General features: G+C 45.3%; 1 protein-coding gene and 1 long non-coding RNA gene across 2 annotated transcripts; one reads left to right on the forward strand and one right to left on the reverse strand.

The window, feature by feature from the left end:
• Nucleotides 1-6193: 6193 nt before the first annotated feature.
• Nucleotides 6194-11540, forward strand: LOC119300708 (type I inositol polyphosphate 5-phosphatase 8-like). The gene is made up of 10 exons (XM_037577611.1): nt 6194-6354; nt 7061-7140; nt 7296-7389; nt 7533-7616; nt 7854-7950; nt 8342-8458; nt 9054-9540; nt 9680-9909; nt 9996-10301; nt 10710-11540. The coding sequence occupies exons 2-10, from the start codon at nt 7111-7113 to the stop codon at nt 11035-11037; spliced, it is 1773 nt and encodes a 590-aa protein (XP_037433508.1). The 5' UTR covers nt 6194-6354; nt 7061-7110; the 3' UTR covers nt 11038-11540.
• A 5311-nt stretch (nt 11541-16851) lies between these two features.
• Nucleotides 16852-19695, reverse strand: LOC119300713. The gene is made up of 3 exons (XR_005146661.1): nt 18290-19695; nt 17992-18078; nt 16852-17149 (listed from the first exon to the last, which is right to left on the reverse strand). It is a non-coding gene; the product is annotated as an uncharacterized LOC119300713 (long non-coding RNA).
• Nucleotides 19696-26196: the final 6501 nt, after the last annotated feature.

A 26196-nucleotide genomic window follows, 5' to 3' on the forward strand; every position in this document is an offset into this window, starting at 1 on the left:
TTCTGCTTGGCTCGATCCGTTTAAAGCTCCTTAAGTTCATGAGTACTCACGAGCGCTCATTAAAAGATTTTGACATGTTACGGTCTACACGATAAGTGTGTACATGTGGTTTTTAAGAAGGAAGATGGTGACTATAAAAGAAAATGCATTAATTTGTTGCCTCCTATGTAGATTAGATTGAATGGATGGGCCAAGATGCTACGAAAATTTTGTCACGTAAGATGAAAATATGCGTTGTGTTGTTACTAACGAGTTTAACGAGCTACTCGTGAAACTCGTTAGCTCATTCGTTAAACTCATTAAGCTTAACAAGTTGAAATCAATGATTGACTATGTTCTTTAAGAAAGCGGCCACGAGGTTAACGAGCCGAACTATCGAGCGCTCGTTAAGATTGCGAGCTTCGAGCTTTTGGTTCAGCCCTAGTTTGGTGTTAAGAGATCAGTGGTTGTGAGTTTTTCTTTTCTACCAATGGTTCTAAGTTGTCAACTCCGGCCATGCATGCTCGTGACAAATACCCTACATTTCACAATTTTAGTTATTGTAATTATTATTTACATCGCAGTTGCTAAATCTCGGTTAGTGGTGCTATTTACGTACGCGCCGTACTAGTATATTGCGCGGTAGGCGATTAGCTGATGAAATTAGTCGACTGTTAGGGCTTCTCCAAGGCGAACTTGCAAACCGCCTGTATCCGTCCGGACCATGTTGTTCGGACCGTCGAAGCCATTTAAACCAGGCCTGTAACGTTTAGCAGGGTCGTCCGGACGCATTTTCTCCCGCAAATAGGAGACAAACATGGTGGAGCTTTTCGGGAGTCCGGACACCAGGCATGTAGGACTCTGACAACTCCAGCCCACCCAAAACCCTTCCCAAATCCCGTGCCTCCATCCTCCCAATTTTCTCTTCTGCCTTCTTTCTCTCTTGCCTTCGCCGCCGCTTCACCACCCCGGCCGTCACGCCACACTCCTGACGGAACTCTATGTCTCCGTCACCTCCAACGCTTCAGAAGGGCTCCAACTCGCTTCTCCTCCGTCGCCATTCAACCCCTGTCATCCGGCCGCTCCATCAGGTACCATCTGCTACTGTTATACCCACCATGCGGGGAAACTGTTATGAATTGCCAGAGCTAAAAACAGTTTTCCCTTCTTCTTTCTTGCATGCCCGGGTCTCACAATGGCATCAATATGCTGTAGCGATCACTGCTGTGTTGTGAGACTGACTGAAGGAAAGGCTCCTCCTTGCCACTATACTATCAATGGACATGAGTACAACATGGATTACTATCTGGTTGACAGTATCTATTCTCCGTAGGCTACCTTTGTCAGCACCGTCTCTAACCCAGTTGGCTAGAAAAATGCCCACTTTGCCCAAAGACAAGAAGCCACTAGAAAGGATGTCGAGAGGGCATTTGGTATTCTGCAGGCCCGTTTTGCAGTTGTTTGTGGACCTGCTAAACAATGAGATCCGGAGATCTTATGGGAGGTGATGACATGTTGTGTGATCATGCACAACATGATCATCGAGGATAAGGGTGACCATGCTGCCGTCGCTTTAGAATTTGAGAACATGGGTGATTCTATCCAACTTCCAGACCAGAATCCGTTCATATTTGAAGAGTTTATTCAAATGTATCAACAATTTCAGCATCGATCAACTCATGAGAAGTTGAAGGAAGATCTGATTAAGTATCAGTAGCGTTAAAGGGGAAAACAATATTGGGGTGTAATATTAAAAAAAAATTAAACTAATGCTGCATGCAGCTATTTAAACTTTTCTACTATATATGCGGCTATTTGATTGTGCGGATATCAGAAAAAAAAAAGAGAAAGGCCAGATTATACAGGTACGGTTGGAAGACGGCCTCCCGCATCTATGTCTACGAACTGGTCCCCTTGTGCGCTGATAGATGCGGAAGGAAAATTTTGGGTTCCCGTCAGAGATGCCCTTGGTACCTAGTTGGTGACCGATATCCGCCGGTAATTAACCTCAGTGTCTACATGGATCCACGTAGTCAACGTCAAATGGTAATGAAAAATATTAATTATTTGGCTGCAGCGATCGACGGAAAGGGAAGCAAAATATGCAATCCCATGCGAGAGGGAAAGCCGTGAAGGGCGCTGGACTGGAGCCATCCCGTACATATACAGCGTAGGCCATACATGCAGCTTATAGAAGTGCATGCTCTAGTCAATGCAACCAAAAAATCGATCTGATGGAAGAGACTAGGCAACACATTATACGTCAACACTCTCCCTCACGTGTGGCTCCCTCAGGCTTAAATGTGGATCGAAAGTGGGCTGCAATTTAATTGCGTCAGCCGGATCTTGAACTCAAGACCTCTTGGCTCTGATACCATGTAGAAGTGCATGCTCTAACCAATGTAACCAAAAGACCAATCTGATGGAAGAGACTAGGCATCACATTATACGTCAACACAGCTGTAGCTAGTGCACGTGCACACGCGGGCATCACGAACAGTCCATTGACCGGAACTAGAACCGAAACCAGAGGAGGCACCGCCGGCCGGCCGCCTTCACTCGGCGAGCTAGTTGGCTGTACCCAGCTACTCCTAGGTAGCTAGCGTGTCAAACCGGGGCTCCCGGCCGACCTACGCAGACATATACGCAGTTGTATTCATATACGTGTTTGTTATCTCTAGCCGCCGACGCCTCCTCCTTCACAAGGTTTCTGCCTTTCGCCAGCGCCGCTGCAGGTCTGTCTTCTCTCCCATGGCTCTAGGATCATGGACGCGGTGGATCTCGTCAAGGGCCGGCGGGAGGGCTTGTTTTAATATTTTCTTTTAGTTTTGCTAGGGCTTGTGTCCTGCTCAGGAATACGAGACGGCGGCGGCCTCTGAATAAAGGTCTCATTGCCTAGTCCCCGTTTCCGCGGTGCATCTAGCACCGTTGGTAGGCGTGTGGAGGTGTGTTTTGGACGGATCGATCTTTGGTGCATTTACTCGGATCTTCATCAGCGGTGGTTGTTGTTCTGGTGTGCTGTCCTTCGAGGTCTTAGCATGACGATTTCCCGACTGTCTACTATAACAAGTTGTGCCCGACTACAACGATGGAGGGGCCATGACGACGACGTGCCTTCGTCTTTTCAGTGTTTGTAGTCATCGCTAGTTGATCTACGGATCTGGATATAATTTTTATTATTTTTGATATTCGTTATACTACCATAATTAAAGATAAATAGGTCGAAAATTTTGAAAAAAAAAGACATATACGCAGTTGGCGTACGGCCGGCCCGGGCCAAGCGTACGCCGGGATGTATATGTCTGCCGATTTTGAAGTCCACCCATATCCGCATCCAAGCTCACTTGGTAGCCGAGGGGCAACACTCATGTGGGGCCCGCCAGCAGGGACCGATCGGGAAGATGTTCTAACCATTGACCCATGCAGGCTCCTACTCCTACTAGCTACTCCCTCCGTTCCGATTTAGTCGTCGTGGTAACGATTAAATCGGAAGGAAGGGAGTAGCTCCCATGCATTGAACGCGTATCTAGTACAAAATCGATCGAGAACAAAAGTATAAAAGCGAGTGTACCAGAGGATAACATTTTTGTTTGTTTGTTTTACTTGCAACTTGCACCAGTGTGCTTGCCGCACCAAGTGACATATACGTATATACTTATGCAGCCAGGCGATTAGCTGTCGCTAAACGATTGCTACCAAGCTAACTTTTTTTTTCTCTTTTTGAAACGGGTATATACCAAGCTAAGTTAGTCAGAGTTTTAGCTCAACCCCCAAATTTTACTACCTCTGTTTCTAAATATAAGTCTTTCTAGAGATTACACTATAAACTACATACGGATCAAAATGAGTGAATTTACACTTAAATATGTCCATATATATCCGTATGTAGTTTGTAGTGGAACCTTTAAAAGGACTTATATTTAGGAATGGAGGGAGTATGAAATACCGCCCATTTATCTCTTTGTGTGTATGCCACGGTGGGTGTACGGGAAGTCGAGTCAGCAATTCAGCATGCCAGCAGCTCCTTTTCTGTAATTAAGCAACGCGCCCAAGACTGCTGACTTGCTGAATTGAGCTACCACTACGTGCTCTACGTACGCGTAGGGCCCAGCTCTCGGTGCTGGTGTCACAAAAGAAGCTCAAAAGCGTCGGTAAAGGGAGTCAACAAGAAGCTACGCTCCGCCGACCTTCACCACGCCTCCAAAAATTTAAGCAAGGGCAGTCTTTTGGTCTAGCTCGGTGTCAAGAGCTCAGTGGTTGTAACTTGTCAACCCCGGCCAGGCATGCCAGTGACAAATATCCTACCAGCAAGCACTGCATTTCAAGAACAATTTTTTTTTTGCTCTTGTGACACTTATCCTTGCATACATTTTTTTTCCGAACCAGGCCTCACCCATTTCTACTACTTGCATAACGATAATATCAAAAAAGGTTTCATGCGAATCAATCTATGGCTCGATGGTTAGGAGGACAGTGATATCCCTCGTCCATCAGGGTTTAAGTTTTAAACTTTACATTAGTGCTTGCAGTATTCCAGAGTTAATTTCAAGCTTCCGGCGATATTCGTTCAGTGAGAGGAGATGTTTCCGTCGACCGTGTGGCGCCTGTGGTGACTCCGTAAAATCCTAAATGTTATGTCGGCTCAGTTTCTCACAGGTGCTCGTAAGGATAGGGTGTGCATGCGTGGGTGCATAGAGGTGAGTGTATGCTCGTGTATGTGAGCGACTTCGATTGCACTCTGTCAAAAAAAAAGGGGGGTTTCTCCGTTTTATATATAAAGCAACCATCATCGAGCCAACCGATACAAAACAGACCCAAGGCAGGATACAGAGATGCTGAGAACAGCCTCACTGCCCCAAACAACTTCAAGTCAACAACAGATGAACAATAGGCATCACTATGGAGTCGCTAGGACGGTTCTCAACTATGGACAAGCCACTGCAAAGAGACAAACCAGAGAATGACGAACCATGGGCTCCAAGACAGCACCTTCAGGAAAGGAGCGACACCGGAGCACTCACACCGCCTAATCCAAGGATCAAGGTTAGCACCATTGCGAACAATGAGTATCCGCAACAACGCCTTCAAAAAGGGGACGACGCCGAAGAACGCCTTTGCCGACGACCTAACAAGTCATAACAGGTTCTCACCCCAACCGACACTCACCGTCCTCGAATTGCGGCACTCTCAACCGCACCACCACATTGGACCACACACCCAGCCCACCACCACACCCACACAGCCCTGGTCACCAGACATCATCTGAGCCACGTGCTCCGCCCTTGAGTACCTAGGCTCCCACCTCCAAGGCTGCTGCTCTAGCATCCATGGCACCAACTCCATCCCTGCCCCATGCTCGTAACCAGGGTGACAGAATAGACGGACGTAACGATAATACAGTGTTTGACGGACAACAAGAGATATAGTAGGAAGGAAATGAAAGAGCGAATTTGAAGCATTATCAGGCATTACTTGCATACATTTTTATGTACAGTTGAAACAACAAACACAACATGAAAGTTGCAAACTGTCATTTTCTTCAGTTTTTCGGATATGGGAATGATGTCAATGAATTACAAAACCTTTCCACATGGAGTGAAAAGGAGCAAAAATAAATTGATTTGCAAATAGATCGCACCACAAGGAAATTTATAGAGGTGAAGTTACATTTGTTGACTATCCAACATTATTGTCAAACTACCGATCAAATTATTACGTGTGGAAATCCGATATGGTCGATTAGGCAAGTAACATCAAAATAAGGAATTTTTCAGAGGTTGTATTTCCTCTCAGGCTGATTAGCACACTGTAAGTAGATGCATTATAGTCAGATTTTCTTTTTGTGAGTTCATTATAGTCAGATTATTGATTATGTGCAGTTGAAAACCAACTGAATGATCCAGAGATAGTATTTCCTCGGGGAATGACTAGTGCGGCGGAAACATTATTTTGCCGGCAAAAAGAAAATGAAAATTTTGTCTTGTTATTTAGTACTACAAGGAAAACCTGAGACGCCAAAATGTAGGAATCAATTTTGGAAATGCAACGAACAAAGGCTACATACTACATTATCTAGGTGGTGTGGGCCCACAGGCAGAGAGACAGGGGTGGCGACCAGCGTTTTTCAACCCATGACCCACATGGCAGTGCGCACCTATAAAGGCAGCACGGCCGGGGCGCACCCCCCACTCCCACGCTTCGTCCCCCACCTCCCCCACCTCTTCTTCCTCCTCCCTCCCTGCCGCTCCGTTATAATATCCCAGCAAACCGCCCACCTCTCCCCTCTCCCTCCATCTCTCTCTCTCTCGCGAGCGCGGCACGTCAACTCCATTCCCTTCCTTCCCCTCCCGCGGCAGATTGCTCGATCAAGTCAAGGTAACCGCTCCTGAGCTCCCGCTTCGATCCTTCATTGATTTCTTGCCGAGCTTTGCCCTGCTTTCATGAACAGTTTGCAGTTTTCTAGGAGTACTTTTCTTGGGATCCTCTTACGAATTTAGGAGAGTATAGATTAAGGTCGAGAAAATGGGCGTCTTTCCGGTTCTTGCATATTTGCTTCCTCCACCATTTGGATGGATTTTGGGATCAATGTGTGCCGGTCGGTGGCTTGAACCGGCCGTCGATGCATGTGCTCCATCTGCTTGCTTGCCTGATGATTTCTGAACCAGAACGGCCAAACATGATAAATTTATTTAGTAGACTAGTATCAGATTGGCATCGTCCCTCCAGGCCTCCACTTGGTTGGTTTTGCTTTATTCTTCTTCCCCGGTCTGGTCTGCTCTGCTTGAGCTCTCGTTTACTTTACTCTTCATCCTCCAGCTCCAGCAGGGCAGCTGCTAAGCTGTATTACTGGACTAGTTTAGTTTAGCACCAGTAGTTTAATAGCACCTCCCCCCTCCCTCCCCTACATGGCTACATTTTTAAATAGATTATTAATCAGTACTACTGGTGCGGCTTGAGATTTAACGCTTTTGCGACATTCTTTACACCTAGTTAAAGAGCCAAGAATCAGAGCTGTTGTATTCGATTCGATTCCGACTTGGAGCAGTCAGTCCCTCATCACGTATATATCATCTCTTTACAGATTGACGGACGCGGACAGAGCATCCAGGAGATTGGTCGGCAGATCGAATCATGACGACGGACAATGCCAGAACCCCAAAGGTTAGTATGGTTTCGAATCAATCTACGGATTCAGGATCATCTATTCTCTTTCAAATTCTTCTTTCTTGTATAGATTACAAAGTAAGTAATAAGTTGGTTCTACGACAAGCTTACAGAGACCGACTAATTTTTCGTTTGGTTGTTTGCTTGACCAGTCGTCGTCGTGGCCGAGGAGGACGAGGACGGCGGTGAGGAGATGGCTGAGCCTCAAGAGCAGCGCACAGCCGTCGTTCCATTCAGACTGCACCGGTAAGTCGCCATGATCGATCAAGAGACAACAATTTCTGTTACTAGTATAGTTTTTCCAGCTAATTAATAAACCTCCAGCAGGATAATTCTCCGACGGTTAGTTACCACAGCAACTGATTTCTGCATGTGGTTTAATCGACCAGGTTATAGGTTTGGCATCAGAGGGCAGGAGCAGGGGAGGCGCAAGAGCTGCTCGGACAGGGATGGCAGCCGGCGAGATCTGTCAGGTACGGACCACTTAACAAACTTTTACTGTCACAGCAACTCCCAAGCAACTGCTGGTGCTGTTAGTTGCAACAACAGCAACAACAAACAGCTCTGTACATCTTTGTCCCCGGATAAAACCATCAAAAGAGACACACACACACATATAGCAGCAACTGTTTCATCACACGAGATGGAACAGTTTTGTAATGGAGCTGAATGAATTAAACTGCTCTGAATGTTTGTTTGTGCGTGCGTAGGTGAAGCGGGGTGGTTGGTGGAGGAGGGCCGCGAGAATCTGATGCCTCCCCTACGGCATGGGCAGAGCTCGTCGTGGCAGCCTCCCAAGGAGCTCAGGTCAGTGACTCACACACAAGCCCTCATCTTGATGCGTCAATGTCTCTGCACTTCAATTTTTCTTTTCTTATCATGTCACTTGTCAACGCATATAAATCTGCGTGCATCATGTGCATATGGAACAAGAGCTACATACCTATAGTGGAACAAAATACAGGCTGTTCGCTCAAAGTCTGGGCATCTTTTTCTATTATTGATTTAAGGAAAAAACACACTAGTACTAGTAGCATATTTAGAGAAAGTCAGAATATCTACTAAGCAGATGGGGTTGAGTTGAGGCGATGGAGTTGCGCTTAGTGAACGATTGATTAAACCACGTTAATTCATTTCTGGATAGTTTATACCATACGGTAATTAACTGTATTTATGTATTAATATGTGTATAATACAGGGTGCTGGTGGGGACGTGGAACGTGGGCGGGAGAGCGCCGCACCAAGGGCTCGACCTCTCCGAATGGCTCCTCGACCAACATGACTCTTGCTCACCTCCCCACATCTATGTCCTCGGGTACGTATCTGCATACTACTCGTGTCGATCTATTGTTTTTTGGTAGTGCGTTGAACTCGCTTTTCTCTCTCTAGTTTCATAGGAGAACATAATCTTCAGGTATGACTAATGGAACTAATATAGTGTAATGATGCATGTACACATTGGGTTACTTGGAAAGTGTGTACTAGTTAGAATTGCTACTCACTCACAGGAGTACTGTTGAGTGAATACACTCACTCATAGGAATTTGTATGAGTGAACTTTGTGTGGATTTCAGTGCAGAGTGCGAACCCATATGCTGGCCAGAATCATGACAGGACGTCGTGTACCTTACCTTACTTGCATAGGAGTGAGTAGTTTACCTACACATTTTTGTCATGGGTTTCAGTGTTTGGACCTATGCACCTAATCATGATTTGTTATCCCATCACCCCTCAAATCCCAAATTGATGTAGTAATACAAATTTAAAATGAGAGGAGCAGAAGTTGACAGCTTAATTTACCGCCTCGATCACCATAAACAAAGCCATGATGTTGTGTGGAACGGTGACATAATGATGGAGTATATAGGAGTGATTCTGAAGTTTAACAAAGTTAATTTGTCATGTCGCAGCTTCCAGGAAATAGTGCCGCTGAACGCTGGGAATGTTCTCGGGGCGGAGGACAGGGTCCCCGCTTCCAAGTGGCTCGACCTTATTGGCCAAGCCTTGAACCCTTCCTCCTTGGAGAGAAGCAACAATTATCACCACGGTCACCGGTGCACTGCTGCCGAGGAGGCGACCCTTGAATGTAGCCAGAAGACCAAAGTCATCTTCTCGGACATACCGGTGATGGACGATGCAGTATCAGAGCTTGAGGAGGAGGAGGAGGAGGATAGTGAGTCTTCCACGTCAAACCCAGAGTCGAGCAGCGAGGAGGAGGTGAACGAGTTTGCGATGATGTTGCAAGAAAGGGCGAGGCACGGGTACCGCCTAGCAGCGAGCAAACAGATGGTGGGCATCTTCCTCTGCGTGTGGATCCGGGCGGACGTCATGCCACGTGTCACCGGCCTCAGGGTCTCCTGTGTTGGCAGGGGCATCATGGGGTACATGGGAAACAAGGTAAATTTATCTCAAAATAACTGTTGCAAAATTCCTTTCAGATTGTAGTAGGATCATTCTTTTTACTACAGTAGCACATTTAATTTGTTGCACTTTATTCAAATGAATCGTTGCTGAAATGTTTATGAATATGTGTTAGGGGTCCATCTCGATCAGCCTGACGCTGCAAGGTGGCAGCTCGGCGGTGGCGTCGACGAGCCTGTGCTTCGTGTGCACGCACCTGGCGTCCGGCGAGAAGGACGGCGACGAGGTGCGCCGGAACAGCGACGTCGCGGAGATCCTCAAGCGCACGAGGTTCCCGCGGCCCCACCGGTTCTCCAGACTGCCGGCGTCGGCACCGTCGTCGCCGGAGACCATCTTGGAGCACGAGTACGTACGACACCGAAGCCACATCTTCCTCTGATGTTTTGAACGGGGTGGACTCTGCTTCTGACGCTGTCGTTTTGGAACGGCAGCAAGGTCATCTGGCTCGGCGACCTGAACTACCGGCTGTCGTCGACGGGCGGCGGCGGCGGGGGCGATGGCGAGACCCGGGGGCTGCTGGAGCGGAACGAGTGGCGGGCGCTGCTGGAGCGGGACCAGCTGCGCGCGGAGCAGCGGGCCGGGCGCGTGTTCGGCGGCGGGTGGGAGGAAGGCGAGATCCGGTTCCCGCCGACGTACAAGTACCTGGCCGAGTCCGACACATACGCCATGGCCGCCCTGAGCTCCTCCGCCGCCGCCGGCAGGCCGTCGCGGGAGAAGAAGAAGCGCACGCCGGCATGGTACGTAATTGTTACTCCGTAACTAAACATTTGACAGCGCTAAAAATTGCATCTGACACAAGGATCATGCGAGCGTCAGTTCTGTTAGGAACTAATCAATCAGAGATTCAAAGGTCTCACATGGCATGGCGCGTGCTCATGCGAGAGATGAGAAGATCATGGCGGAGCACTCACTGCACACTGCATCTGCATGATTTGAGCCTAGGCACATGCTCTGCGATTAGCTCAGATTTGAATTAATTAATGAGGCTAGCTAGGGTAGCGTAGACTCCATGGTGACCAGTCCTTGTCGCGCCAAGCTAGTCTACTGTCGCCATGATCCAGCGCTAATTAATCTACTGTTAGCCTGGTAATTAATTCCTTCAGCCAGTCGCTGATTGATTAATTTATCTGGTGGTGGTGTTGCAGGTGCGACCGCATCCTGTGGCGCGGCGAGGGCGTGGAGCAGGCGTGGTACGAGCGCGGGGAGTCGCGCTTCTCCGACCACCGCCCCGTCAACTCCCTCTTCTCCATCCGCCTGCACCACGCCGACGACGCTGCCCGCAGCCTGCCGGCCGCCGCCAAGACGTGCTGCCGGCAAGGCAGGAGGCGACCACCCGGCAGCAGGGCCACGACGGCGACGACGGCGCGCGAGGCAGCGACGCGCGGCGGCGCGGTTATCGAGGCGGAGGAGATGCTCGTCGAGAGGCTCGTGCCGCCGCGGGACTGCCGCTGCCTCCAATCCTCCAGATTCTGACACGTCGTACCTACATGTGACCATCGACAGACAAGGACAGCAACCTCAAAAGGCGGCCATGGCGGCGCACGCGTGCCGGCGGGCTTTCGCTGAAACAGAGGCGAGCCCGGCCGGCCGAGAACGAGCCTACCCGTGGTGCGTGCGTGCGCCGGCATAGGCAGGTGGCGTACGTGCTCATGATTGCTTGCCATTTGTCCACGGAGCTCGCAGCAATTTTCACTCTGATAGGAGAAGGACGGGACATTCTTCTCGGGAACGCGCAAGCTTTTCAGGGTGGATGCCTTGCCTCCTTCAGAGGAATCTTCATCTTCTTAGTAGTAGAGTAGTAATTTTTCCTTCATGTCTAAACTTACAGTATGCATGTAGCCCAGGAGTATAGAATAGGAAATTAGGAATCCGCCCCTCTCTTCTTTTCTCTCTCGTTTTGTTCTGGACATAGTTACTATGACAAACTGTAATCTCAAAATTTTCTTCGGTTCATACACTATAACTATATATAAGGAGATGGGTTGTTCATTGACGTTGTTGCAGAATTTCTGTGGCATGCAGGATGCATTCCAGGTAAACGTGTTCTTCCGGATTATGCTGAATAAATTCATATTTTAGGATGTCTTTTTCGGATTTGCTAATTCTCTTCTACTCCCTCCGTTCCTAAACATCATAACGGAGGGAGTAGAAGAGAGTTACTAACTTTGTCACATTTAAGTCTTCTACCATTAGATCAAAAGTGCAAGATTTGTGCTATTGGTACTGTTTTTTGCAGCTGACCTGGCTGCGTGTGCCCCATTTCCCGTGCGCGGCAGCTATATCTGGCATTAAGCCTCTTCCAATGCACTGTTGCTTACGTGAGCTGCTAAGCACATTCAAAAGTTTAGCAACTAAAGTCCCCAATGCGTAGGTTCTAATACATCTTTGTTGCTAAACTTTTGTAATACATTGTTCTGATGTGCCAAGCTTTCATAATACATTTTTCCTTTGTGCTAAACTTCCAATATATTTTTCCAATATGAATTAAACATTTTTAATATGCTTAGAACCTCATGTAAGCATTTTTTGTTGCTAAACTTTTCTAATACATTTTCCGATGTGCTAAACTTCCAACACCATTTTCTGTACGAATTAAACATTTTTGTACATGTCATCAACATTTTTTCTATACAAATTTTAAACATTTTTGAAATGCATGATTAACATTTTTCAAATACAAGATGAACATATTTCGAACACAAGGTCAATGTATTTTTAATACATTTTTAACATTATTTTAAATGCTTGAATAACATTTCTCAAATACAAGTTTAAACTTTTTCAATACATGGGCAACATTTTTTCTATACATATTTAACATTTTCCAAATGTTTGATCAACATTTTTTAAATACTGATTCCACATTTTCTATAATCCTTTATTAACATTTTTATATACATGATCAAAAAATTTCATTAGTTTTTTAAATACATGGTCAACATTTTTCGGTGCACATTTAACATTTTTCCAATACTTGATTAACATTTTTGAAATACTTATTCAATATACTTTCAAATCCTTGATTAACATTTTTATATACATGGTAAACAAATTTGATCATTTTTAAATACATGGTCATCATTTTTTCTATAAACATTCACAATCCCACATGCCTGGTTAACATATTTAATTACTTTTTTAACTATTTTTGAAATGTATGATTAATATTTTTTTATACCGGATCAAAACTTTTCATCAACTTTTAAGTACATGATCAACAATTTTACTATACACGTTTGACATTTTCAAATGCTTGATTAACATTTTTCAATTACTTTTTTAAATGATTCAAATACTTGATTAGCATTTTTCAAATACATGTCTATTTTTCTTATACATTTTTCGTATACGTGGTAAACGATTTCTCTATAGAGATTTAACATTTTTTAAATGCTTGGTCAAAAAATTTGAAATGTATTTTATTGAATTTTTTTGTGATATGTATTTAGAATATATTAAAGTACAAACAGAAATACGAAAATAAAGTAAAAAGGAAAAAATAAATTATATAAAGAAGAGAGAAAAAGTAGGTTGTAGCCTCCCCGCAGGCCGGCCCATCTGAAGCTTCCCTAACGCGAGGCTTGCCTTGTAGCGAGACATCGGAAGCGAGACATAGGGGCGGGAATATCCTATTTGACGCACACTGTATCAAATTGTCGGCCCATTTAACGTGTTGCAGCGTATCCTGTTTTGGGAACGTTCTAGAGTTTCCCAGCCCGGTTTTCTGGCTTTGGGAACCTTCCAACAGGTCTATGTTCCCTTCTAGAGTATTTTGCTGTTTTCTTTCATTTTCGTTTCTTTCTTATTTCGTTGTTTTAAAATATGTTCATAAAATAAAATGTTTAGAATTTTAAATAATGTTAATGTATTTCAAAATGTGTTCACAAATTTCGAAAATGTTTATATTTTCAAAAGAAACTTCCAGAATTACAAAAAATGTTTGCGGTTGCAAATTTTGGTCTGAAATTGCAAAATGTTTGAGTTTGAAAAAGTGTTCATGAATTTTAAAACATATTCGTGGTTTCAAACTATTATTAGATATTTCATGAAGTTCCAATTTCAAATATTTGTTCACAAATTCAATAAATGTTCGCGGTGTCAATTTTCGTTCGTAATTTCATGAAATGTTCCATTTTAAAATATTTCTTCGCATATGAAAAAAAATGTTCACAGTTTCAATTTTTTTTCGTAATTTCATCAAACCTTCCATTTTCAAATATTTGTTCAAAAGTTGAAAAGTTCAAAAAAAGTTCGTGGTTTTCAATTTTGTTCGGAATTTCATAATTTGTTTGCCACTTCAAAAAATGTTTCACGTTTTTCAAATACATTTTCTGCAATTTCATTGTTTTTTCATATGAAAAAAATATATTCTTGTCTACGAAAATGTGCAGGAATTTGAAAAAAATATAAGTGTTCAAAAATTAAAAAAATTCAGATTTTGTAAAAGAAAATCACAATTCAAAAAATTGTTCACATTTTCTAAAAAGTTGTTCGTTTTATCAAATTTGATTGTAATTGTTGAAAAAATGTTCCTGTGTTTGAATATTTGTCCACAACTTCAAATTTGTTCCGGTTTTTAAAATTTGGTTACAAATTCCAAAAATTGGTAACATTTTCTTACAATTCGTGTCTATTCTGTCAAAAATATTCGAAATGTTTAAAATATATATTTGGAATTTAAAAGAAAATATCGAAAAAAGGAAAATAATCCGATAAGCCGATGTGACCAGTTCTAAAGTGTTTGAATTGCCTCTTTATCACAAAAAGGAATCAGGCGTTGTGGTTAGGTACCTCTGTCTATAGGGGTGCGGTCGGCAGCTCAAATCCTATTCGATGCACTGCGTTTTCCGTTCCTTTTTTACAGCACTCGCTGCCTGCATGGACCGGCCCAGTTGAGGGACTATCCTATGTGAAGGCTCGACATTCTGCCACAAAATGCGGCAGATAGGACGTCCCATGTTGCGCCCTTTCCTGTGGCTGGGTTCTTTTGTTTGTTGGGCTTGCTCTATTTGTTTGGGCTACACGGTGTTACGTTATGTTTTTTTTCTTGTTAGAATGGAGAGCGTTGGGATAAATGGGAGGGAACGTGGGAACCAATCTGTGGTTTGAGCCGCACACACACTAATCCTTAGACTATTAGGGTTCTAGACTTGACATTGGTGGTCATATTTTTTTAGATTTATTTCAGACCTCCCGGTGATGTATGTTTAGTGAGGACAGACGTTCTCATCGACTATGAATACATTTGGGGCGACTTTGCCAATCTTTTTTCGATGAAGGATGGACTTTATTAGCTCAAAATGGAGCATTAAGATAATACAAAATATAATGAGCACACACCCGGCCTCTGCATAGCTAGGATGCACACAGCCAACACCAACGCACACACACAAAAACACGCCGACAAATAGCAAAGTCAAATAATACCAAAGCTATACATAGGCGAGGAAAAAAGAAACACAAAGGATCAGATCCGTCATTAGCAAACTACATCAATGACCATATCCGCACCGTCCATCTCATGACATCACAGGAATGACGAGATTCTTCAACAGCAACGCCTTCAAGAAGGGACGAGCTCAAGCTTCGTCGTCACCGGATTCAACCACTCAAGGTCAGAGTCTAGGTTTTCACCCTGAAGAATTAGACCGAGCATATCCGAGCAATGCCTTCAAGAAGGCAACGATGTAAAAGCATCGTCATTGCCAGGTATAACCAACCGGGGTCAGACCTAGGCTTTTGCCCTGGAGCTCGAGAAGCACCACCATTGATGTCAGTTATGTGTTGTCGCCACCACTTTTCCACGATCCCAGCAACTGCATGCGATGTGAGACCGCAACCACCGCACAACCATCCCTTTGCGTCAAGCCATAGTCTATAGTTCGCAGCTCGCCGCCGAAGTTAACCACCGGATCTGGAGAGAGAAACCCTCACAAAGACCTTTCGATGGCCACCGCACTCCACAGCAAGTCTGTTGTTGCATGTCGGGGTGGTCACCACAAGGACAACCATCGATGGTAAGGCTCACCACCACCGTGACACCGTCTACCACCTCGCCCAAGAGAACCCTGCATAGCCTGAACTGCAGCTCGACGAGAGATCAGCCGATGCCCGCATGGTTAATTAGGCCGGATCTAGGCGATAGGCCAGCGCGTCCTAGTGCGGGCTCTGTGGCAGCTTAGTGCATCCTTGCTCGAGGCGCCGGCAGACGCAGTCCCCGGGAGCTGGCGGCTGGATCACGTCCATGTACAACGCAAGGAAGCAGTACACTGGATCGCATCCATACACAGATCCGATGGCCGCCGCTGGCGCACCCTCTCCCACCGCTGCACGTGCTGCCATCCGCAGATCTGACGGTCAACGCCGGGGCTTCGTCTCGGGCCGATCCAATCTGTGGAGGGAGCCACAAACGGCCGTCACATCGCCAGAGCAGAGTGAGGCCTCGCCGCCGCCGCCACCGCGTAGGCTTTGCCCGGCGCTGGCCTTCGGCGGCGGCGAGGGGGAGGAGCAAGCGACGGGGTCGAAGGTGAGGTAGATCAGTCGCCGTCCGTGTTGCCTAGGTTAGGCGACGCGGAGGCGGGGGCCTCCTGCGAGCGACTTCGCCAATCTTAAGACGATGTACCGACTCAGTCTCTCGGAGGTTCTCATGGAGGTAGTATGCGTGCGAGTGCTCATAGTGATGAGCCTATGTGTGTATGTGAGCGTCAGTGTTGTTATTTACGTTAGTTTTTTGTTCTAACGTAGGCTGAACAAAAGAGGAATAAAGAAAAAACAAAAAACCTATATTCCTCTGTTGTTCTCAACACAAGTTTTCACCGGTTCTCTCTCAGTTTTGGTTTCTGTGTTGTTGTTTGCTGGGTTGGACATATGTCAATTATTTTATCAACGTGATGCGCGTACCTTCAACAGTCATTTGTCTGATCTAGTTGTACGTCTACTCTTGACACGTAACTAGATCATTGACGGTGCGCGTTGCCGCGCCCGTCAATTTGTCCATGTAATGATAGGAATTAATATAAATATAAGGTGGCATGAGCAAAGATCTGGTATGCTCCTAAATTAGGTCATAAATAGATGCATAAGCTGGACGATCTTATATTACTTTACAGAGTGAGTAAATAAAATAATTCCCGTAGGTTCACCAGGTTGACCCTCAAAATATAGCTCCCAACGAAATGAATGTTGTGAACCGACACCGGCATCTAGCATAGTTGCTCACGATAGCACATTACTTAGTACTATCACATATTACCTCATTGCTGTAAGGAAACAACTGTTTATCGAAAGAAAAATAACAATATGCATTGATGTTTTATACCAAATTATATAGTTACATGGGTTTTGGGAAGCCAATATTCAAAAGAATGGGTGACAGATGACCAAACCCACACTGGGTTCTAAAATAGTGCATCCGGTGGCAGAAATGTCATCATGTTACTCAACCTCTTTTCAACAGGAGTCTTGGAATTTGGACGACATCCCCACCAAACTTCAATCAAGAGGAAAGAGATCTCTAGAATCTTGGAACGAAAGTTGCTATCCAAAGTCCATCATAAACTACATCGTTGTCCAAGCAAGCAGTACTCTGACATCAAATGCCCCAAATTTGAATAAATATTGGAGTAGCAACTTGGGGACTTTTGATATGTATGATCAAAGAAATGATTGCCTAAGGATGACCCGAGACAAATTTAGTAATTAACGAAAATGAAGAAAAAAATGTACATTTACCTGAATGTCATATTCTACCTTCGGTAGCATTTTCCTAACAGGGCATATTAAACATAAAGGTAAACTAAAAACGGGAACAGTAAGTCTATGTCATTATGATTGCCTCCAAGCATAAATAAATCACATAGCTTGGCCACATTTCAACATTTGGCTAAAAACCAGCAACGTTTCATTGGGTTTAAGTGAGGGCTTCTCATGATACGATTTCTGAATAATTTGCGTATGTTTCATATTTAAGTAAAGCTGACTTCTCATACCTTTCATCATAGAAATAACCATATTGGTTTATTTCTCTTCCTCGGGCTCTGGATTTTTTTATCATATCCACTGCAGGCGAGACCCGCTTTGCTAACTGAGTCATACTAAATTCACACCCTACCAATAGTTAATTTATGGAAGTGTTGGATTTGTAAGATGATCAAAAATTAAATTGGTAAGTAGCTTGTAAGGGTGGGAGTTTTTATACAACAAGCGTAAGGTTCTCTTAGAGGTTTATCTCAACAATATTCGTAGGCACTTCAACATATGAAGTGAAAAAACCCCAAAGTTCATGTCAACAATTGATTTGCAAAGGTATTTGGTTTGTATGAGCTTGGTTCATGAATATTGCAATCATTACACAAAGTACATGGTATCATCGAACAAGAAAGAAAGCTTCTTATGACCAAGATAAAAAGCGGCAGAGAGGTAACTTACTGCAGCTATACCATCTTGCTGTCATAATACTTGGCATTAAACTGAGAACCCTCCAGCGTCATTCCCACCACCCAAGATAGCCAGAAGCTGGTAGATACGATAAAAACTTGGAAATGATGTATCTCAGTTGGTAGCTTTTAGTTAAGTAAATACAAGTGAGAATGCAAAAGCATCAGTACCAAAGCTAGATTTTGAAAAATTCATTGAAAGATAATGGAAGCAGCTTATGGCACCATGAGCTAGGCAGAACACTGATAATGATTGCAAATTTGTTGTACATGTCTAGTTATGTCCTTACCTCACTGTAAAAGATATTCTCACCGTCAGAACCCAACAATGCTTGAGACTTGAAGAACATTTCTTCCTTGCTGGTTTATACTGAAGACCTGATAGTTAAACTACGTTAGTTATGTTCTTCACGAACAAAAGGATCAAAATGGTTCAGAGAAAGAAGGTGCAATAAAAAGAAGAAATTTGATCAACTTGATTAACAAAGTCATATTGACTTTTATACATCACTAAAACATCAATTTGAAGTAAGTGATAAACCAATAACCTTGGTGCATCAGAATATGACTTGTTAGACTAATATTTACAGGGCTAGCATTTGATTTCGAACACATATAATCTCTAGTAATTTTATTCTCTTCTTCCACAATTCGTGCTTGTTGCTTGGGCAGGTAACCACCGAAGAATATGGCAAGCCAACAATACAGAAACTTTGTATACACAAAACCTTAATTTCGAACCATGTGGACGGAACAACTCTATTCAACCCTGAACTCTTGTGTGTAGACTTGGTTATGGATTCGGTAGTTCATGTAGTAGCACGACACAGAGAAATTTAGTTGTTTCCCATAGACACGTCCTCTCTTGCCCAGCGCCATACATCACCTACAATCTGAATTCCGTGGGGCACTAATCCGAGACCCAACCTACTTGTGCAGTTGCTGGAGAACCATGGTGAAGAAGTTGCCCACCAAGAGTCCCTTGTAGAAAAACAGAGTATGATTGAATTAAAACAAAGTTACGATCTGAAATAAGATGAGGGAGGGTTAGTGTTTAGATGGTTGAGCACCTCCGATGGACGAGGAAGGCCACGACTATGACATTGAGATGTGGAGGAGGGGGCAGTGCGCGCTGTCGCCGCGTTGATCCACCGTCACCGGCTAAGGGAAGATGGGGCGTCATTCGCCACCGCCGCCGCTGCCGCAAAATCCCAGCTTATGCGTGCGGAGATGTGTCCCAAAGTCCAGCGGCCCATGCCGCACGCTCGCCCCTCCCAACAGCACCCGGAACCTTAGTGTGGGTTCCATCACCACAACCTTGGCGGAGGCGCCGCCGGCTTGTTGCTGGCCGCCGCCGCCAGCGGTTTAGGGATGGGTGGCGTCGTAGCCCGGCAAGCAGGTGCGTCCCGGTGGGCGCGGCTGCTCGAAGTCAGACTGCGCGATGGGCGCCTCCCGTCGAAGTGTGAGGGGCAACGCCGCTTGGCCCAGAGATCTGGGAAGGACGCCGCCTCTTGAGGTCGCATCCGGCCGCCGGCGGTTTCCGGATGGATGGTCCACGGGAACGGGAGGTCGAGGAGGGTGAGGCGATGCAAGCCCAATTGTCACTGCGCGGTGGAGGACTGCGACGAGCATGGGAAGCGGACACGCCGCGGTCGCCGTCGTCATCCGCGTGGGAGAGGGAGGGGCGCGAGCGAGGAGAGAGGTCGTGGGGGTTTTTTTTAGGCGAAGAGAGGTCGTGGGTGGGTGGGTGAGGAGAGATATCGTATTATTTCGCGGCTGAGATGGGCTTCTTGCTCGTGAGGCCGAATTAGCTGGAGGCCCGATCAACCAGCGCACTTCGATTTTTCCATGGGAGTAGCGTCCCTATAGGACAGCCGGCCCACTTGCTGAAAAACGAGGGAGACAGCGCCCTAACCGTGATTAGACGGCCAGAAATAGCTCAATCGTGAAATAAACGGCTGTGGTCGCTGATGGCCTGAGAGGGCTGGAAAGATGCTCGGTTATAATGTATCTAATAATAAATTTTCTAGTCTCAGTCCAGTTGTGTGTTCATCTACAACATTTAATTTACCTCACGAATTGATTAAATTGCATGTTCATCCTAGACAATAGACATGCAACTAGCCCAATCATGACTCAGTTGCATGTTCATCCTAGACATGTAATTTTTCAACCCGGACCAGTTGCATGTGTCCATCCTAAATAGGCAACTTACATGACCCTGACCTATTTGTATGTTCATTCTAGACATGCAACTAGGACGACTATAAGTTGCATATCCATCCTCGACACGCAATTCGCCCTGATCTTGACAGAGTTGCATGTCAACCCACAACTCGCAATTCACACTGACCCAGTTGCATGTCCATTGTGAGGGGCCGGATTTCCGGGACATAAATCCCAGCAAATGACCCTTGTGTCGTCACCAGCCACAGGATTACTGTTCGCTGGTGGACACTTCCTTGATAAAGAATTCCAAGCAATTACAAGAATTTGAGTACAAGACTACAAAGGTCCAATGAATATAACAAGGCTCTCTAGTTGTGGATGACGGAAGCGACTCGTGGATCTCCAACGTCGATGGGACTCCATTCCTACAGGAACAGCTGACCTGGATAACTCCTATCTCGTGTGGCTGCTATCTTACACACCTAGGTTGTGGGGATATCTTTGCAGTACTCCACTCCAATTCATGATCTGGCCAAGACAATAGCTAGGGACAAGCCAGTGAGTACGTTTGAATGTACTCGCAAACATCACGAATAAAAGATATACCGGATGCATATGGTCATGATGAATTAAGTTATACGCATGTGCTAACTGAAAATTAAAGCATAGCATGATAAGTATTCATAAGGTGCCGAAGGATAAATAAATCATGTTAGTAGTAAATCAAGAAAATAGAGTGGAACATCGGGTGTTGGAACGCCCGAGGGATTCCAAGAAAAATGCCAAGCGGGTGTCTGAAAGCGACGCCTCGGGAGGTCTTGAAAAGAAATGCCAAACGAGTGTCTAAAAGGAGAATCGGGCGAGACAAGACCGCCCGAGAATCCAAGCGACGCCACGAGAGGTCTTGAAAAGAAATGCCTAACGGGTGTCTAAAATAGAATCGGGTGAGACAGGACCGCCCGAGAACTCAAGCGACGCCACGAGAGGTCTTAAAAATCAAACCGAGTGCCCGGGGCAGTCCAGCCAGCCCCTGAGACACTCGGAAAATAAAGTATGGGAAATGGGTTAGTCCACAATGAAATACAAGCAGCCAGAATATTTCCAACAATAGTAACCATGATGATAGAAATTTTCATGACAACATTAGTGATGACAATCATATCTTGCACAAATAAATCATGATCAACTTAATGATTTCCTCCGGATACTGACATTGAGACCGACACTTGACCAACCCAGACTGTAGTCCTTAACCATGGACACAACTATTCAAATAGGTCTTATACTCTTCAGAGGTTGTGCTCTTTACCCATAAGTAAAGGATTTCTTTAGTCAACCCCGAGAGGTTGACTAATTTCAATTACGGTCTTTGGAATGAAAACACAACTGACCCACACATACCAGCTTTAATCCATCAAGCCAGGAATCACCCAAAACAATGGTAAAGTAAAACTCTAAGTGGGAAGGCCTCATGCAACGACCTCCAATAGCATGAACATTCAGCTTTGGTCCCAGACCGGCCATCCATGCCACCGGACCAAGTGACATGACTACTGGAGCCAATAGTATCATTTCCTATGGCCCCTCTATACGGTGTGCGCAGGAAAGGGGTTATCAACTTACTGAACCATACCCTATCTTTGGCAGGGACATGTGGTAGCACGAATCAAGTATGGGGGTTACTGAAACAAGACTCGATCTATGGTAAACTCAGGAGGTTTAAGTTTTCCTGCAGTGGTCGGCACAATATAATTCCTTGGTACTACCCAGCAGGGTCACCACCTGGTATGTCTTGACATACCCTCACTAATCATTCTCGTCACAATGAGATTTCAGTCTCGCAGTCACTTTTCTTGTGACTGATTCTTCCTGCAAATTAACCTGGACCAACATAGGCATATATGGCACATGAAAATAACCGTACTCACTCATACTTCATGTGTAAATGAAGATAGAATACCATCGAGGGTGATCATGCGTGTATGACCGATATTATGCAAATTTCATATGAGTTCAACATATTCATAACTCAACTCTACATGCAAAACAAACACTATGCATTCACCATATCATGTGTTCAAGATGCTTTCCTTGAGCATGCAAAAAGAGTGGGTGCACTCCAAAACTTTGAAACTTATATCTCCCCTCCATTTCCTATTTTCAAAATATTATAATTACCACATAAATCCAAAACAATGCTAAAAAGTTGTTTGGATTTTTTTGAAATAAATACTAAAATAAACTAGATGAAATTTGAGAAATAATAGAAAAGGAATCAAGTCATTTGGAGTTCATATGATTTTACTATGGATTTACTAAGCTGTAATAATCAAGGAAATGGACTATTTAGTAGATCCAGCAAAAGCCAAGCTTAGGAAAAATGTTCAACCTATCTAGATAAATAGAGCATGATTTTAGAAGTAGGGAGAAATTTGAATCATCAAATTTGTATGTGAAATGGCTTCTGTGGAATTATTTGAAATCTGCTGGAAAAGAAAAAGGAAACAAATAATACCCTGTTGGGCTGAGAAGAAACGCCCCCTGGGCGCGATATAGCCGCCAGGCGCTACTGGGCCAAGCCCAATCGCTCGGCGCATGGGAGGGTCGCTACGTCGAAAGCGTATACAGTAGAATACGCTTTCTTAATTGAAAAGCCACTTCAGCGGAACCCGTCTCCACTTATCCACGCGGCGGAGTTTACGGGTCACTAACCGTGGGCCTGCCAGGCCCACTGGTCAGGTTTGACTGGTCGCCGTGCGCGCCGTCTTCTCCGGCCGAACAGAGGCGGGACTCCGGCGATGCTCGCCGATGAAGAACGGCACCACTAAGAAAACCGAGGCCACCCACGAGCTCAGGGGGTCGAGGCGGTCCCGTGAGTACACGCCATGGTCACCAAAGTGGACAGAGTTGCCGATGGTGAGCTCTCTGACGGACGATGGCATTAGGTGGGATGGTGCTTTCGCCTACGGTGGCTGCGGATCACAATCGAGCATGGGGATGGATTAGTGAGATGAAGGGAGAGCTTCTAGTGAATAGAGTGGAGAGGGGGAGGCCTTGGTGGCATCGGAATGATCGAGACAGAGGCGGCGGCCGTGGTCACCGGCGAAGAAGAAGACAACCATCTCTGGTCTTTCTGCTGCTACGGGAGGGTTACTGAGGGAGGGAGAGATGTGGTGATGGACTGAGAGGGCTCGGGGAAAGCTTTTATAGGCAGGGGAGCACGATGCCGCGGCTTTCACAGGGTAGACACTGCAGCGACAACCATTACTATGGCAGGTGAGGCTGTTAAGGTCGGCAGGGTAGTCGGTGAGGACGATGGCCGCACGCAGTTACTCCTGGGAGGAGTTGGGCTGCTCGGGACGCGCCGCGCGGGTTGGGCAGAGACGTGTCCATGTGGGACTCGTCGGGCGGCGGTCCTGGTCGCCGTGGATGGCGGTGGATGGAGCTAGGAGCCAAGGGGAGGTGTCGGCTAGGTCCTGGGTGGTCGAGCTGATCCACAGAAGGATCAGGACGAGAGGGGAAGGCAACAGAGCGACGGCACTAGCTCGGTGCCGAAGCGTGCAAAACACGTGCTTTCGCCGTGCCTAGTGCACGCGCACAAGGTGCTCGACGAAATGCTAGTGGCATCTACAGGGACCCAAACGAGCTGAAAATTACTAGGATGGTTCTTCTAAACATGGGGGGAATGATGGACATGCTGATTTGGCCAAATGACCAAGTTCCCAATGCAAGTTTGAAAGTGGCAACATTTTTGTCATGCCCACAAGGTGTTTGACAGAATGCTAGGGCTAGCTATGAGATTCTTTTGATGATGAAATTTTGCAGGATGAGGTCTCTTTAGATGATAGAGATGGTGGTGGAGTTAGTTTGGCAAGATGAGAAACTTTCTAGTGCAAGTTTTACCAGAATGCAGTTCTGGACAGAAACTTCAGTGGCATGTTTGGTGGACTTAAAAGATGAAACTAGAGTTGATCTCCTGGAGTTACGGTTTTGGTTGGAAGGACTACAAGATGGCAAAGTTCCAGAATTAATGGAGCTAGGAAAACTAGGGTTGCAGTTATAGCTCAGGAATGGGGCAGAAATGAAAAGAGGGTGTTTCATTCAAAATTTTCAAAAACCCAAGTTAGGTTTTTGCATAAAATTGATTTATTGGCATCACTTGACCTCCCATAATTTTTGTGGAATTTTAAAAGAATTATTCAAGAAAAAAATGTAGTGCAACAAAAGCATTTCAAGGATTAAAAATGGTATTAAAGAATTGTTTGTGGCAAATTTTATTATGAAAAATATTCCCTACTATTATTTATGATATAAATGAAATGATTTACAAAACAACCAAGGACCACAACATTCTACAAAATAATCTTCTATGGAGGGGAGAATTTTGTAAATCAGAAGATAGAAAAGGCTCTGAAATTAATAAATGACCTAGTATAATTCAAGATTTTATTTCTGGCCAAATTTTACTTAATAAGATTATGGTTAAGTTTTTGGGGTGTTATAAACTCTACCCCCCCCCCCCCTTAGGAAAATCTCATCCTCAAGATTTTTTAAGGGCGGAAGAACTGAATGCAAATCACAATAGATGATCATATGCAGAATGTAATGATGGTAATGTACTTATGGCATACGCCCTAAATTACAATACAATGGTTGCATCACGTAAACTAGTGCTAGATATTGCAACAATGACTGTCTACGGTTCGAAGTTGAGATCTACAGGGTCTTGTGGAAGGGTTCCTGGTGCTGGAGCACATCCTTCTTCTTTCGGAGCAAGTGAAGGAAGTAAACGAAGAACACGCCCTTCCGGAGTTGGCCAGGGTGGTCCACCAATGGCGATGTCGGGATTCATGATAGAAAGACAGTGGAGATAATCCATTATTTCCCGGGTTAGATGCTCCTGGGCCACCACATACGGAATGAGGTTGGCCAGAGCTGGATCTCTTTCTATACGTTCACAATGGAACGTGGCTTCTGCTCCAGAAGCTGCACGGCTCGGGAAATAGTAGTATTTCCTTTCACTGGCAGTGGGTACCGTAAATCAAAGATGGGTAACTGCTTCATAAGCAGCAACCTCGATAGCCATGCCTGAGGTTGGCATGGATCTCCCGGCGAAGATGACATATGGAGGGCCTTGATTTAAATCCTCTGGTGGGATGTGCACAACTGCCTAGTATTTCGAGGAATCAGGGGTGATCCTCATTTTGAACAACTCATACTGGGGTGGGTGGCTGGAACCAAGGGTATTGCGAGTTAGATACCACAAAAGCTTAACAAAACTACCAGGGCTTGCATCTGGATCCTTAGGTAGGATTCGGGGTGAGACATGGAGGAATGAATGGAGAAGAGCGGTACTCAAGTGTGGTGGTGGCTGGTGTGATGTGTGGGCACGTCCCCTTATAAGGTGCCCGCGTTAGGAAACATGATGCGGCGCTGATACGACTTGTGCATCGTCTCTGACATAGGGTTGTCTAAGTCAAATTCTTGAACACTTACCACTTCCTGAAAGGAGTGTGACATAATATTGTGCATGTCGGTTAGGGTGTTCGGCTGTCACGTCTAGCATTTACTCGAGCACCGAATGCTAACCATTTACGTTAGATCACACATAGTGTCATTAAAATAATGGCACATAAGTAATTTACAAGCTTACTACGCCATGTGACTGCTACCTTGAAAATACAAGACAACAAGACTACCAAGATTTGACAATACTCCTAGTGGACTCAGTCCACCTCGTTGACATCTAGCCGGGCGTATCTTATAGATGTTGAAGCTTCTCTGTGAGCTTCAGTGTCAGAGTTGGTCGGGGTAGGATGGGGAGCTGCAGGGCCGGGATAACGATGATGTCCCTCGTGGGGTCTTGTGGTCACAATCCCTTTGGAGTAGGTCTCCAAGAGATGACGGAGTTCCACTGGGGAGGCGAAGGCATTGCCGGGGTTGTTGACAGGAGCAGACCTTGGGGGCTCAGCTGGCCTCCCAAGCAGCACTATCGGGGTGTCGGTGTCGGTTGCCGCTTCCCTTCTCA

This window comes from Triticum dicoccoides, chromosome 1B, assembly GCF_002162155.2.
Source record: "Triticum dicoccoides isolate Atlit2015 ecotype Zavitan chromosome 1B, WEW_v2.0, whole genome shotgun sequence".
Classification (NCBI taxonomy): domain Eukaryota; kingdom Viridiplantae; phylum Streptophyta; class Magnoliopsida; order Poales; family Poaceae; genus Triticum; species Triticum dicoccoides.

Coding starts and splice junctions, on each gene's coding strand:
- LOC119300708 (XM_037577611.1), top strand. CDS start 7,111: ATGACGACGGACAATGCCAGAACCCCAAAG. Junction 7,617..7,853: donor CAGCCGGCGAGATCTGTCAG/GTACGGACCACT, acceptor GTGCGTGCGTAG/GTGAAGCGGGGTGGTTGGTG. Junction 8,459..9,053: donor CCCCACATCTATGTCCTCGG/GTACGTATCTGC, acceptor GTCATGTCGCAG/CTTCCAGGAAATAGTGCCGC.